General features: G+C 39.2%; 2 protein-coding genes across 3 annotated transcripts in view; one reads left to right on the forward strand and one right to left on the reverse strand.

The window, feature by feature from the left end:
- fam184aa (family with sequence similarity 184 member Aa) overlaps nt 1-7,566 on the forward strand; it is a 30,633-nt gene extending 23,067 nt beyond the window's left edge. Inside the window, exons 14-17 of the mRNA XM_017476420.3 lie at nt 487-633; nt 1,748-1,865; nt 1,942-2,052; nt 7,078-7,566. Of these exons, the coding sequence (XP_017331909.1) occupies nt 487-633; nt 1,748-1,865; nt 1,942-2,052; nt 7,078-7,086 (385 nt within the window). The 3' untranslated portion in view covers nt 7,087-7,566. The remainder of the gene's footprint in view (nt 1-486; nt 634-1,747; nt 1,866-1,941; nt 2,053-7,077) is intronic.
- Nucleotides 7,567-8,049: 483 nt separating this feature from the next.
- LOC128633540 (cardiac phospholamban) lies at nt 8,050-12,308 on the reverse strand. Of its 2 annotated transcripts, none has more exons than XM_053682447.1 (2): nt 12,190-12,308; nt 8,050-9,004 (listed from the first exon to the last, which is right to left on the reverse strand). In XM_053682447.1, exon 2 carries the CDS (start codon nt 8,913-8,915, stop codon nt 8,757-8,759), a length of 159 nt encoding a protein of 52 aa, XP_053538422.1. In that variant the 5' UTR covers nt 8,916-9,004; nt 12,190-12,308; the 3' UTR covers nt 8,050-8,756. The 2 variants fall into 2 exon arrangements, with proteins under 2 accessions (XP_053538422.1, XP_053538423.1); XM_053682448.1 differs by having other exon boundaries at nt 8,050-9,008; nt 12,190-12,306.
- Between the last annotated feature and the right edge of the window lie 2,014 nt (nt 12,309-14,322).

Raw genomic sequence — 14,322 nt, forward strand, 5'->3', positions numbered from 1 at the left:
ATATTTTCTCAGTTTTCATTCCCGTTTGACTCTTTTCAACTTACACACCGAGGAAAAAAAATCTTACTGAACTGTTTTTTACCTTTATTTTCTGTAATCATCTTTTACCTAGAAAGGCGCCGTATACGTTTAAAGCTGTACTCTACAAGATAATTACGATCCAGATAATGTTCCTTAAACCTTCTCTAAAGCTACTATATACCAGGTGAAAAATTTACATTAAAGGTTCAAAAGAAAAGGGGATCACACCAGCACCGAGGAAAGGCAGGTGAGAGGAAACCGGAGAACCCTGAAGAACCCCACATGGTTACGAGGAGTACATGAGAAACAAACTCGAGCTTGACATCGGGATCGGATCCGGGACCCTGGAGCCGTGAGGCGGCAACGCTAACCTCTGATCTAATAAACGTTGAGAACTATTACGATGTTGAACGTATTCAAGTATTTACAGTTTGCTTTATGTTCTGAACGCTAATGTGTTCCCAGGGCTCATGAGCAAGATCTGTCTAAGAGGCATGAGAGGGAGATAGGCGAGCTCAGCGCAAGCCACAACAGAGAAACACAAATCGTGTTGTCCGATTTTAACAAAGCTCAGGAGCTGCTGAAGGACAAGATCTCCGCTCTGCAAATCCTGTAAGTTAAAATATCATAAGAATTGCCTTTTTTTTTAAAAATTATTATTATTATGCTTTACAATTACAATTAGTATGACATTGAAGCCATTTTTGACATTTGAATTCACTATTTTATTCAGTTTACCTGCAATGAGCTAAATAAAGTAATGTTATATATATATATATAATATAAAGTAGTGAGCTAAATTAAGTACCTTTTCTTCCATAAGAGTTGGATTTAAATATAGTTTAATCATCAAATCATAAATGAGTATAGCATAACCGCTGCTAGCTAGCAAAGTTAGCATTTCCATCTGACAGTAGACGTTACATTAGCTAGCTAGAGCTAACCATGCTAGCTGGAGCTCGGCACGAACACTGACAAACACCAATATGTCTGTTAACTTGCATTATGCACTGGAATGACATTTCTATCTCTCTCTCTTTCTCTCTCTCTCTCTCTCTCACCTCAGAGAGAGAGAGATAGATGATAGATAACGTCAGCTAGCTAGCAAATGGTAGCTGAGTCAGCCATGACTCAAAGCTGAGTGATGAAACGGGACTGAAGAATTCAAATTGTACGACTACAATTTAGCATCGTACATCTTAATTAATCATAGCCGATACGCCATCTTACGTCGCATTACTAGAGCGCTCATCACCAATATGCTAATTTTCACACGATGGCGGCCATTTTGACCAAAAAATGAGACTTCAGAACTGCACAGTGGGAGTTAATGGTGCCACGTTTTCCTTAATTATATATGCGGTCATTTGTTTTGTCTGGTTTTAGCACGTTTATATTATAGCATCTCAGCAACGTTTAAACACAGTGGGCTTTGTACTTTATATGTTTTAAAGTTACTTGTCACTGAATGAAATGAAAATAGCAACAAAAACAATTCCTCTTATTTATTTTAGCCGTCTGGTTCCCTTTTTTTTTTTTTTTTGTCTCCCATCCTCCTCATGTTCTGTCCTTTAAAGAAATTAAAACTGATATTAATCGCATTGAATTTATTAATTGAATGTAAGAATTGAATTATTTCTATATGTAGATAGTTTACAGTGCATTTGAATGCTTTTGTGTGTGTGTGTGTGTGTGTGTGTGTGTGTGTGTGTGTGTGTGTGTATAGGCTGGAGGGCACGGAGGAGAAGTTTCGTAACCGTGAGAGCAGGCCGGAGGATCTCCAGGCGATCGCCGAGCTCAGAGAGATGATTGCTGAAAGAGAGTCTCTGGTCAAAAAGTTGGTGGTGAGTGCGCGCTCAGTGCTGTGCGCCCTTGCACAACCTTCTCACGCACGGTTTCACGCTGTCCCCTTCGTTTCAGGATGATAAGGATAAGAAGTTCTACCAGCTGGAGTTGGTGAATCGCGATACGAGCTTCAGTAAAGTGTTTAACACCAGCCCCAATGTGGGGGTCATTAATCCACTTATAAAGGTAATAACATCAGTCTGTATTAATCACAAACTCAGAAAGGTGTATACAAATGCAGTCTGTGCATTTTAACCCTTAGAACCCAGTCAGTCCAGTTTGCTGGTATTTCTTTTCCTCTTAAAATACACTCCGGATCGTTTTAAATCCCTTAGATTTCTGGGTTAAAAAATGAGTAATGTGTATCTATTAATAAACATGAATTCCATATTCAATGAGTGTTTCCTGTTAAATTCCCATTTACAATACAGAGCATAAATACTACAGCAGCTCTGTCTGAGTCTGAGTCAGCAGGTATTTATTCATTGCTATTTAAAGCATGAAAAAAGCTCAACGAGTACGAGGAAAGATAGGGAATTATCATATTCACTTCTCACCTTTCATGATTCCGGAGGTTGAAATCAATATTATTCACAAATATGTGACTAAGCTGCCAACACTAACACTTTTTATGTGTTGGCACAGTGTACTTTTTATCAGTTTATAGTTACATTCCAGTGTTGCGGAACATCCATGTTCAGTTGTTCTATTTATCAAGTACATTATAACACCTATGAACAGACTTTCCCTCACAGGACTCGCTTATTTTTACTTTTTCTTGAAGTAAATAAGACTAAAAAAATTGTAAAAAATTTCATGTTAAGCGGAAAACGCGAAGTCGTATGTCCTGAAGACTTTTTTTTTTCCTGATGGAAAACCTCCTGATTACTACAGAGCTGACACTGGAGACTCCTTCCATAAATGCTAAATATTTATGTCCATAGAATTTCCAGAAATGAACAAGACCCTGTAAATTAGCCGCTACTACAGTATAAAACGGACAATTAACTAGAACGGGTGCATTCGTATAAACCACCGTAGAAACATCTCGTTACTGTTAAATGAATTCCACAGACCACTCCCAGTACAAATTATTTTCATTATTTAAATGTGTACACAATATTTTGACTGGTTGACATGGAGCCAGATTTTTTTTAATTATTATTATTTACGTTTATAGGTTTAATATTAAGCCCATTCAATTCAAGGGGCCAGACATAACTATATATATATCTATATCTATATATATAACATATATAACATATATATATAACAACAATGAATAAATTTGATTACTTTCTTAATAGTGTGCTATGATTTCCACCACTGTTACTAAATTGGAAAGACCCCCTCTCTATGCTTCACAGACCCCAGGGGGTCTCCAGACCCCACATTGAGAACCAGTGCTATAAACCCGTGCCACACTTCTTATAGAAAATGAATCAACGTCTTCTGACCAATCAGAATGAAGAACTGTACAGCGCTGTGGTATAACATCAATTATTACATACAAGAACCTAGACTTGCTGTGCTTGTGTATATATATATATATATAGTAATAATGCTGAGGTTCTAAGGGTTAAACAGAGGAGTTAATGTGCCTATGTCATAAGTAATATGTATTTTTCAAATGCACAGCCATTTATATTGCATTAACACCCCGATGATGAATAATATAATATATGTTTTTGGCATTATGCTGACTCCTGAAATACTGATGCATCCCATCCCATAAAAACTAGGAATGGGTTATTGTGCATGAACAATTTTATTTATTTATTTATTTATTTTACTTTTTGCCTCTTAGCTGTCTAACTCTCATTGCCATGAAGTGTCCATGTGATCTCCTTCGTCAGCATCTACTTTTGTTCCCACATCGATCCCTCCTTTTGCTTTCCAAGCCATTCTCTCGTCATTTATCTCGTCCTGAGTGGTGTCTTCATTCTTTCAGCTCACCAAGCTGGAAGCTAAAAGCTAGTCCTATATTAAATTTAGTAATCCCAGAGAGAGAGAGAGAGAGAGAGAGAAAAAAAACAAAACATTCTGTTTGTGTCCTTTCGATGTAGCATAAGAGTAGAAAAGCTGCAATCCGATTCGTCAGCTCTCCAAACCTAAGTGTTGTGGAAGTGGAAGGGAGAGGGGCGGGGCCTACCAGCCTAGAGTCTGTCCCAAGTTCCCCCAATCAGCACGCAGAGCACAAAGCTCCGTCCCTGACCCTGCCCACGCGGAGGTGAGCCCCGCCTCTTCGTCCAGCGTCCGTCCTCTATCACACACGCTCACCATGACGAGAGGCGTATTTGCCATTGGTTTGATCACACAGCCATAACTGTGTTTGCTTTTAATATTTTATTTATTTATTTATTTATTTATTTATTTCCTACTCTTCAATGCATCTTGTTGACACGATGCACATAAAGAGTGTTTGTGTTGCGTACTGATTTGAAGCATGGACATTCTTGGACATTTATATCATTACTGTGATGTATGAGCAGAGAGTGTAGCACATTCATAAACTATAAACACCTAGCAATTAGCATACACACACATATGTGTGTGTGTGTATATATGTATATATATATATATATATACGCACTTTGGCATTTTGTGATCGTAAAAAAAGAAAAATGTCAATAAAAATGGCATTGGAATGGAAAAGCGAGCATGCCGTAGTGTGGACGTCCTCTTTCTCTTGTGTCCATTGTTTTTTTTTGTTTTTTGTTTTTTTTGTAGGATTTGCATGTTTCATTATGTGGATGTGATGCATAGCAACACCAATGTGTGTGTGTGTGTGTGTGTGTGCGTGTCAGTTTCTTATCATCTCTCTTTAATGTCTTTGGTGTTTTTTGCCTTCATTTTTAAAAGGAGGTTTTGCTAAATGTGTAAAGTTGTGGGGGGGGGGGGGGTTTATATAGCAGGGGGGTCAATATTTACAGTGGGAAAAAAAAAGCAAAGTATGGTTTAATTATATTTTCTACATCCGACAACTTATTATTGCGTCCACATGAATATTAGCAACACATGTATATGTCCACTATCAGCATAACTGTCCTTTATGTCCTCCAGGACAGCAAAATCAGCCATGCTCTGTGGGTGGAAAGGATGGCATTAGTCTCTCCGCTGTCAATCGGATCAATGATAACACATACTGGGTGTCTGTGAGCTCATGTCTCTGGACGAGGGTTGTTAGCTGTTTCCTCTCAGTGTGTTCAGCTGCCCCAGTGATGCAGCACGAGTAGCAGTTGGTAGCCAGTGTACAATAGAGGAGCGCTTGCTAGGGTGTGGGAATTGCATAGCAATGACTAAATTTAGACAGAATGGAGTAAAAATCTTTTTCAAAATCTTTTCCACTGTCACTGTGCCCTTTCTCTGCAGAACTCATTGTTTTGACTTTCATTATCAGCGGTCATTTTAGGGCGTGTAGCTGCGTGAGCATTATTAGGTCACATGACCGTAACATGTACGTAGGTTATATATGTGCTAGGAACTCAATAACATACACTATTGGAACAGTAAGGCCGGTTCATTTGTTCTTGTTGTAGACTGAAGACTCAAACTGAAGGGTTTGGGATCAAAAGACGGTATGAATATGAGACGAGAGTTTAGAAGTTCAGCTTTTATTTTCTGGTATTTATATGTAGATGTGTTAAATGACATAGAAAACAGCACATTTCGTATCAGACCACCCGATTTGTAGGTGAGCAAAAATATCGGAACATGTGACTGACAGGTGTTTCTTGTTACCCAGGTGTTCCGTGTTAGATTGATTGTTTAAACAATAAACGGCTCTGTTTCACCGGCGAAGACTGCATTTGTTGTTAAAAAAGGATAAGCCAACATGAAGATCGGAGAGCTGTCTGTGGGAGAAAAGCGAGCCATTTTGACGCTGAGATAAGAGGGAAAATCAATCAGAGGCATTGCACAAATATTGGGCGTAATATATCCAATACAACAATTTGGAGTTTCCTCAAAAAGAAAGAAACCACCGGTGTACTGAGCAACAGACTCCGAACGGGTCGGCCCAGGAAAACGACAACAGCTGATGACAGATACATTGTGAGAGCTGTGAAGTAAAATCCCACAACAACAGTCAGTGACATCACCAACAACCTCCACAGAGCAGGGGTGAAGGTTTCGCAATCCACCGTTCAAAGGAGACTTCGAGAGCAGAAATATAGAAGACATAACAGGAGATGGAAACCTCTCATCAGCAGTAAGAATCGGAAAGCCAGATTGGAATCCGTAAAGAAATACAGAAATGAGCCGCAAAAGTTCTGGAACCAAAATTAACCTCTACCAAAGGGACGGAAAGGCCAAAGTGTGGAGAAAGAAAGGATCTGCTCATGATCTAAAACATACAAGTTCATCTGTGAAGCATGGTGGAGGTAGCGTCATGGCTTGGGGAACATTCTCACTAATCTTTCTTGATGATGGAACTCATGACGGTAGCAGCAGAAGGAATTCAGAAGTTTACAGAAACCAATTTACAGAGAAATGCGTCCAAGTTAATCAGGAGGAACTTCATCATGCGGAAAGACAATGATTCGAAACACACTACCGACTCAGCAAAGGTTTTAGACCGGACAAGTTAGTCACCAGATCCTCACCCAGTGGAGCAGTACTTCACCTCATGAAGGGAGAACTACAAAAATACGGCATTTCCAGAAGCGTGGACATGAAGTTTGTAGAACTGATGTAATAGATTCAGATGAGACTAAAATCCCAGAGTTATTATTACCCCACCTCCGAATCTAAAAGGAATCCAATCTGAATAGACCTTATGAGTGTATGTATGCGCTCCCCTCTCTCTCTCTCTGTCTATATTCTGTCTACAATTTCCTGCCAATTTCCACCCATTAGCCACCTCTCCCTTATCACAACTGCCAACTGTGGAGTGTGAAGGATATCACATGCTTCCTCTGAGACACTCGAGTCACAGAACGCTTGGAGGAATGCGCTATCTACCTTCTTCCATATACACAAGCTCACAGTCTCCCACAATAGTCTAATGTGGCTGTAATTGACAGCGAAGAGTGAGTATGTCATCCCAGACTGCCAGACTGTGGCATTGTCGAGATTCGAGCCTGCGACGGTCTGTTGATCGGGTGAACGCTTTTATGTTGCACCACTCAAGTTTATGCTTTGGGTTAAATTGTTCAATTCTGTCATCTAATGTTTCCTGTTTAACCCCAGTGTGTTCTGTTTGTCCGGCAGCCCTCGTGAGAGCGACGATACGACAGTGACACCAGAAGAGCCGCAGGAACTCTCATCTCAATACTTCTCGTTCTGACACGTTCCACCTGAAGAGCATGTGAAACAGCACTTTTTAATCGTCCATTAGTCTGTGTTATGCACTTCACTGTGAATTTCATGTCCTGTTTTTATTTCAGTAATAATAATAATAATAATAATAATAATATTAATATAATACCTTTGACTTGGGCATTAATGCAATATGAGAGGAGCGGTATATCCGATTTAGTCATACTGTATGCACAAATCAGATAATCTCTTCTTGAAGGACCGAAACTGTTGGAATAACACTGTCTTGCCAGTTCTGAACATTCATTTACAATTAATTGCACAATTAATTGTTTATATTTGTATTATATTGTCTTGTTACGAACAATAAATCATCAATTATAAAACGATGTTTGTATCTTCAAATTCAAAAGTCTATATAAATATTGTTAATGGGAAATAAGTGTGGATCTGTATTTAATGCATTAAACGATATTCATAATTACGGTGTAATATGGCCTGTATTTGTGAACCTTCAGTTAGTCATGTTAATAATAACATTTTAAATGGTCTATTTATACATAATTAAATGCAGTTGAGGCATTTATTTTTAGAAAGAAGCTTGAAATGGTATACTATTCTTCTGGCTGCTATAACGTAAGTGATAAGAGGAACTATCATACACTGCTTAAAATGTAGCTATAAATGGATAATAATATTTTTTTTTTTAAGTACAGAGCGTCATTCGTTAATAAATTTAAAAATGTAATTGTTGGCTTGTTGCTGTGGCATAAGAGGAATAAAACGCTGCGGAAAACGCCTTTATTGGAAAATAATCCGCTTCAAACTCCCTGATCAGGGTTGCGGTGGTTCCAGAGCCAATCTTGGGAAATGTTGAATTATGAATTATTTATAATAATCATGCATAATTAATTATGTTCAGTGTGAATTTATTATTTGTACGTACTTTATTTACAAAGTAGGAAACGAAAGTAAATCAGGACACATTGTTTGGGGAAGCCAAAATGTTTGATTTTGTGTGTTCAGCTTGTCAAAATTGTTTGTAACATTTAGCGCCCTCTGCTGGTTGAGAAGAGATTGCAAGCGTGATTAAAACATTGACCAGCCTTGTCTTTCTCCTCGCCCACTCTCTGTCTGCACACGTGCCTCATGAGTTGCCTTTTAAGCAGCTCTTTGGAGAGGTTAGTGGGAATTTCCGGGCCAGAAAAACATAAACAGAAACTAGACACAAATAAATGAGTAAGATCCATTGCATAGCAAAAAATTGTGAATGTTTTCGTCTTCGATATGATGTAATTGGTATATATTTAGAAAAACATTTAAAAATGACAAACTGCACCTTTAATTTTATTTTCTGTAGGCTATTTGGCCCTATTACTTCTACTATTACTTACTTGCCCTATTACTTACTTGGACCTCTGATTGAGTGACACATGTAGGCTGGTGTACATTAAATATTGTTATATATCGTAGTGGTAGCGATAAGAAATGAAAATATCTAGAAAAATATCTAAATTCTAAAGATGATCACACCGTGTAATAAAAGCCAGCAATAATGTGAGGAAAGTCCTGTTCTTGTCCCAATCTCCGTCCAGGCCACGGGTTCCTTCAGCCACGCTCGTCCTCCATATTCACAACAGCAGGACGATGATGTAGATGAGGAGCAGACAGATGAGGATGAGCGAGAAGTTGATGAAGAGCTCCTGCAGGTTGCGTTTGGTCTGCGGGTTCACCTCGATGACGGAGGCCCTGCGTATGGCCGAGCGGGTGATGTGTTGAACTCTCTCCATCGCGCCGGAGGATCAGGGACGAGAGACAGGAGAAGAAGTGACCGCCCAGGGGACTGAGCCGTGGTACTGTCAGCTGTTAACGCTTACTCCTGTCTTTCATCAAAGCAGAAAAGAGAGAGAGAGAGAGAGAGAGAGAGAGAGAGAGAACGATCAAGCTATTCTGAGCAGGTGTGAAAGGAGGCTCAAACCACAAAGTGATGACAAGATGTCATACTTGTGGGTATTTATAGTAAATCGAGATTATGCCTTGAGGTAGTAGAAAGTAAGACCTACATCATGTTAAAAAAGTACCGCAGTGTTAAAGAAAAACTCCTCCCTGAAGCACATTAAATATGTTTATAATCAAAAATGTGTGATTTGGTGAAATACTAAAGTGCTGCTGCATCGAGATGAAGTGATCCCACTGGCACCACTATCAGCAGGTAGTCAAAAGGCATTCAAACTACATGGTTAACTAGAGTGTAAATAGACCTACATGACGATGCAGGAGGTTTACGTGTAAAAAATTGTCGACTCATTATTATAGGCATTATTCACAGACACCATTCTAGATCCGACGTTAATGCTCTCAGGCTGTATTTTTCCTTTAAATGCAGTAAATTCCATGTAGCCTCTTTCTTTAAACGTCCAGACAAGTAGTTCAGTCAAAAATAAATAAATAAATAAATAAATAAATAAATAAATAAATAGATGCACACCGTTTTCCAGTCAAAACATGTTTGCCGTTTGATGTTTGTTCTTATTTTTTCACTTTACTTATGAGGCTAATTTCACTACAGTATGTAAGAGAATTTGTTAGCTTATTTATTTATTTATTTATTTATTTTTTTAAATAAAGTTTTGTCAAAACGTCATGACTCAATCATCACACACTCACCTCAAACGGGTTTTTTTGAGTTTAGTTTAGTATCTTAAACAGACGTACGGGATGTCTGGACGCTTTATGACACACTGTTAGCTTTTTATTTTTAAAAAAAAAAAAAAAAAACCACTACATTGCATTGGTAAAAACAGTGCTAGCGGCCATTTTGAAGCTGAAACGTACCTCAGGTCAGGGGCGGGCTTCAGATTTCCAACGTTTGCAGGCGGAATTGTGTATTAAACATGATTTATTTCTAAAATTACACACTTATTTCTGCTATTATGAAACTTCTTACGTACAAACGTTATTACTGAGGAAAAACAAAGTCTTGCGAGGTTAGTGCGATCATTTAGACAAGTTTGCATGATGGGAAACACTTGGATCTACGCTTCCATTACGTATTGGCAGCATTAGTCTGTAAAAGCTCCAAACTTTAAAGACGTAAACAACTTGAACACATGGTAAAGCCAACTGGCTTTCCTCTTATCTGTCCCGTTTGGATGAATATACAGCAACATTAATTATACTACTGTATTGGTAGCTAACTAACTCGTCCACGTGGGGTTTTTTTTACTGCAAAGCTTTGTTTGTTTGTTGTTGTTTTTTTATTCCCTAGGGACATCGTTGCGGCCTTTCAGTACATGGGTTATTCAGAAAGCATATCATTTAACGTTTTCAAATTCCTGCATATCAAACATATCTTGATAATATGATTTATAATCCATGTTGGTATGAGTGTGAGCTTAGAGGCTTCTTTAAATGTTTAGTTTGCTAGGGAAAAATTGTACAATCTTTGCTGCGATCCTTGCGGCAAAAGTTAAATCTAACTGAAATGTGCGAACGTGTGAATATTACATCCACGAGCTCCTTCCAGAAGATTCCTTGAATCTAATGTTTAGTATCTAATCCAGCATTCACCAGCTTTGTTTACCTTCTTAAAGTTCTTTCAAAAATCCAGCATTGCTGAAGTCTAGAAATTCCTAGCTCAGAAGGTTTTGATTCGTTTTCATTTTCAAATTCAAATCACAGGTTTATGTGAACGTAAACGCACGTGATATAATATTGGACTCATACGGCGGACGCTCCACCGTATCGACACTTTTATCACAAATGGGAATGTTGATGTGGTGAAGTTTTCCATGAGGAGTCTCCAGTGTCGGCGCTTTTGTCACGGTACGAAATCTTCCAACGATGGAAAGTTTTCAAAACGGATGACGCTGTGCTTTCTCAGTTCTGAACTTCAAGAAAGGGAAAAAAGAAAGGCTGGTGAGGGAACGACTGTTTATATGTTATATATGTTTATAGCTGCTGTAACGTAATGTAAGTCAGTGGTTTTCAAAGTGGGGGCCGCCAGGGGGCGCCCTGGGGACCTCAACAATTTGGTGAGAGAAATAAATTCTCACTCTCAGACAACCACACACACACACACACACACACACACACACGCACACACACACACACACACACACACACACACAATCAATTCCTAATGTAAAGATGTAAGATGTAATTTTTAATATAAAAAAAGGGGGGATATATTCAGAAGTCTGTATTTTTAATGTGTTTTAAAGACATTTTGCAAAAGGTCAAATGTTAATGCCATTTGGGAGGCCTTGCCCTGGAAAAGTTTGGGAACCCCTGATGTAAGGGATAACAGGAACTAATTTGTCTTGCGGATGTTCCTCAACATGAAACGTAACACTAAGCCAATGACAATGTCAGATCCTTGAACGAATGAAAATTGTTCGAGTTGGAATGTCGCTGAGGTGTAAGAGGAATAAAACATTTTGGGACGTGCTGTTTATAGAAAAAAAATCATCAGGTTTTATTCCTTCGCCGTCAGGTCTGATAGATTTGAGTTGGACGTGGAAGTCTGTTTAAGCAGTCGACCTTGGATGTCAGAATGACATTTTTAAGCGTCTACAAGACGATTTCTTATGATCATTTGGATTTTTTATACTATACTACATTAGAGACATTACAATCTAACTGTACACGTCCCGTCAGTTTCACAGTAATGAGTAGTGAAACCTCCCTATATTTACAAAGCACGACTTTGTTCTGTATAGTCATTTGAATAAAGACAAATTAACCAGAGGCGGTTTATTACGACATGCAAAATATGTTGTGGCGTCCGTGTGTGTTTTTCCTTATCGTTCTGTGACTTTTCGGTTTTTTTTTTTTTGTTTATTTTTTTTATATAGGCTTTCTTATAAAAGCATGATTTTCACTACTAATGTGTTCCGTAGCTCGAAATGTGCAGTTACTTACGCACTGTTTATTTCATTTCGGCTATCTACTGTAAGAGATCGGCATTCTGTTTGTCATGCATTCTTAAACGTGCCTACCGTGTCCTACGCAGCGATAAGTACAAGAAGAAGGGTACACATGACATAATGAAGGTTTGCTTACCGTTAGAAGTGGAGAAGGGTGTTAAAAGGCGTAAAGAAGTGATGAGTGAGCACTTCCGAGCTTGAGCTAGAGAGCAGAACAGAACAGTTCAGCGTCTGTGTTCATGGTATTAAGTTTATAGGAAGAGCAGAAGGGGTGGGGAAAAGGCACAGCGTGACGAGGAAGAGGGCGACGGACAGCGTTTCTATGACCTTTGTGAGACCGAATATACGCAGAACACCTACATGAGCCTGCGTTACTCACCTGCGCTCGATGCCTTTTGGTCACTCAGAAGAACGTCTATAAATAATCAACATATATTTAATATATATAAGATCATTCTTGGAGTGTAACCTTCAGAGGAGATATCTATATGTATATGAATGTATATCTTCAGAGGAACCCTTATACGCAATAAAACGCAACACAAGGGGCTAACAAACGTCCCTGTCAACACATCTGCGTTCTGATGGATGAGTGGTTCCAAGCAACACTGTCAGGTCAGGGAAGGTGCAAATTTTCCGTGATATAAGTGGGACATGATCGTGATCATGTGATGTTCTGAAAACAAGACGTCCTGTGCCTTGTGGAAGACTGAGCTGACCAGTATTGTCAGCTCTGTGGAGGTGGTCTCACCTGCAGCTTGGTCTGTTGTCCTCCGTGTCTACGTTTATATAGAAGGAAGTGAAACTAATAGTAAATCGTGGCAATGATGGAAGAAGAAGATGTGCCTTACTGACATTTGTGACACAAATTAGCGTCAACTTGAAATAGCTACCGAGCTGCTCTCCGTGAGCCTCACCGATTCCACTGAGAGTGTCCCAAAATAAACCTTCTTTGTTCGCATAAATCCACCTCACCCTAAATAAAACCTGCTTCGCATAGTTGTGGATGACTGACCCAGTGAGAGCGGTCTACAAGTTTTATTGCTATTCTCAAATCTGTACCACATCTAAAGTCCCAAATCCCAATACAAACACTCCTGTCCTTCTACGTTACTGCATATATATATATATATATATATATATATATATATATATATATATATATATATATATATATATATATATATATATATATATATGGGATCAGCACTTTAAAGATATGTGACCTCAACCTGTCAGGATCCTTAACTGTGAAAGATCTTCATATAAAAAGCAATGAGGTCATCTAATCAGACAGTCGTTGGGTATGAGGTCACCTCATGTTGCTGTTAGACCAGGATCTTCAGATATATCTGTCTGATTCATCGAGCATGGAACTGTTGCTGTGGCGCTGTGGAAATCCATATACACTTCATTAAAAAAGACCCAGACTGGATGGTGCTGCTTTGCTTAATGGATACACCCGTATAGACGCATGCCATGCCATGATGGAGAACATGGACAGTTATATCTATGCCAAGAACTGATTGTCTTGTATTGTGTACTGTGTATTATATTATTATTCCATATATGGTTTGCTATGAACTTCCAGGAAAACATCCAGGAGTGGTTCTGTAAGATTACGTCTTTTTCCTATTTTGATGTTTAATGAGGGGTGCACGGTGGCTTAGCACGTTCGCCTCGCACCTCTGGGGTTGGAGGGGTTCAAATCCCACCTCCGCCCTGTGCGTGCGGACCTTGTGTGTTCTCCCCGTGTTTTGGGGGTTTCCTCTGGGTGCTCTGGTTTCCTCCTTCAGTCCAAAGACATGCGTTGTACTCTGACTGACATTTCCAAATAGTGTGTGAATGTGTGTGCGATTGTGCCCTGCGATGCGTTGGCGCCTGAGCCGTCCAGAGTGTCCCCTGCCTTGTGCCCCGAACTCCCTTGGATAGGCTCCAGGCTCCCCCATGCCCCTCTGTAGGATAAGCGGTATGGAAAATGGATGCACGGATAGATGTTTAACGAATGATACTGGCTTGTGAGAGTATTACCATGCGGTTGATCAAACATATTTGTATTTATCGGTGTATGTCTGAAATTGCTAAAACTTTCTATTTATCAGATGGGATTTTGGCTTCATCAACGACATCCTTCGAGTTTATAGTCCCGTTATGACATGTTTTGTGGATTAAATGTCTCTGCTTGGCAATATCTCTAGCCGACGAGAGGCATAATGGCGATGTCATTATAAATTTCATATCATGCGTCTAGTAATGAAAGCTTTCCCCT

This window comes from Ictalurus punctatus, chromosome 9, assembly GCF_001660625.3.
Source record: "Ictalurus punctatus breed USDA103 chromosome 9, Coco_2.0, whole genome shotgun sequence".
In the NCBI taxonomy this organism is placed as follows: Eukaryota; Metazoa; Chordata; class Actinopteri; order Siluriformes; family Ictaluridae; genus Ictalurus; species Ictalurus punctatus.

What these genes read in the sequence shown, in the direction of transcription:
- LOC128633540 (XM_053682447.1), bottom strand. Translation starts at nt 8,915, where the DNA reads ATGGAGAGAGTTCAACACATCACCCGCTCGGCCATACGCAGGGCCTCC.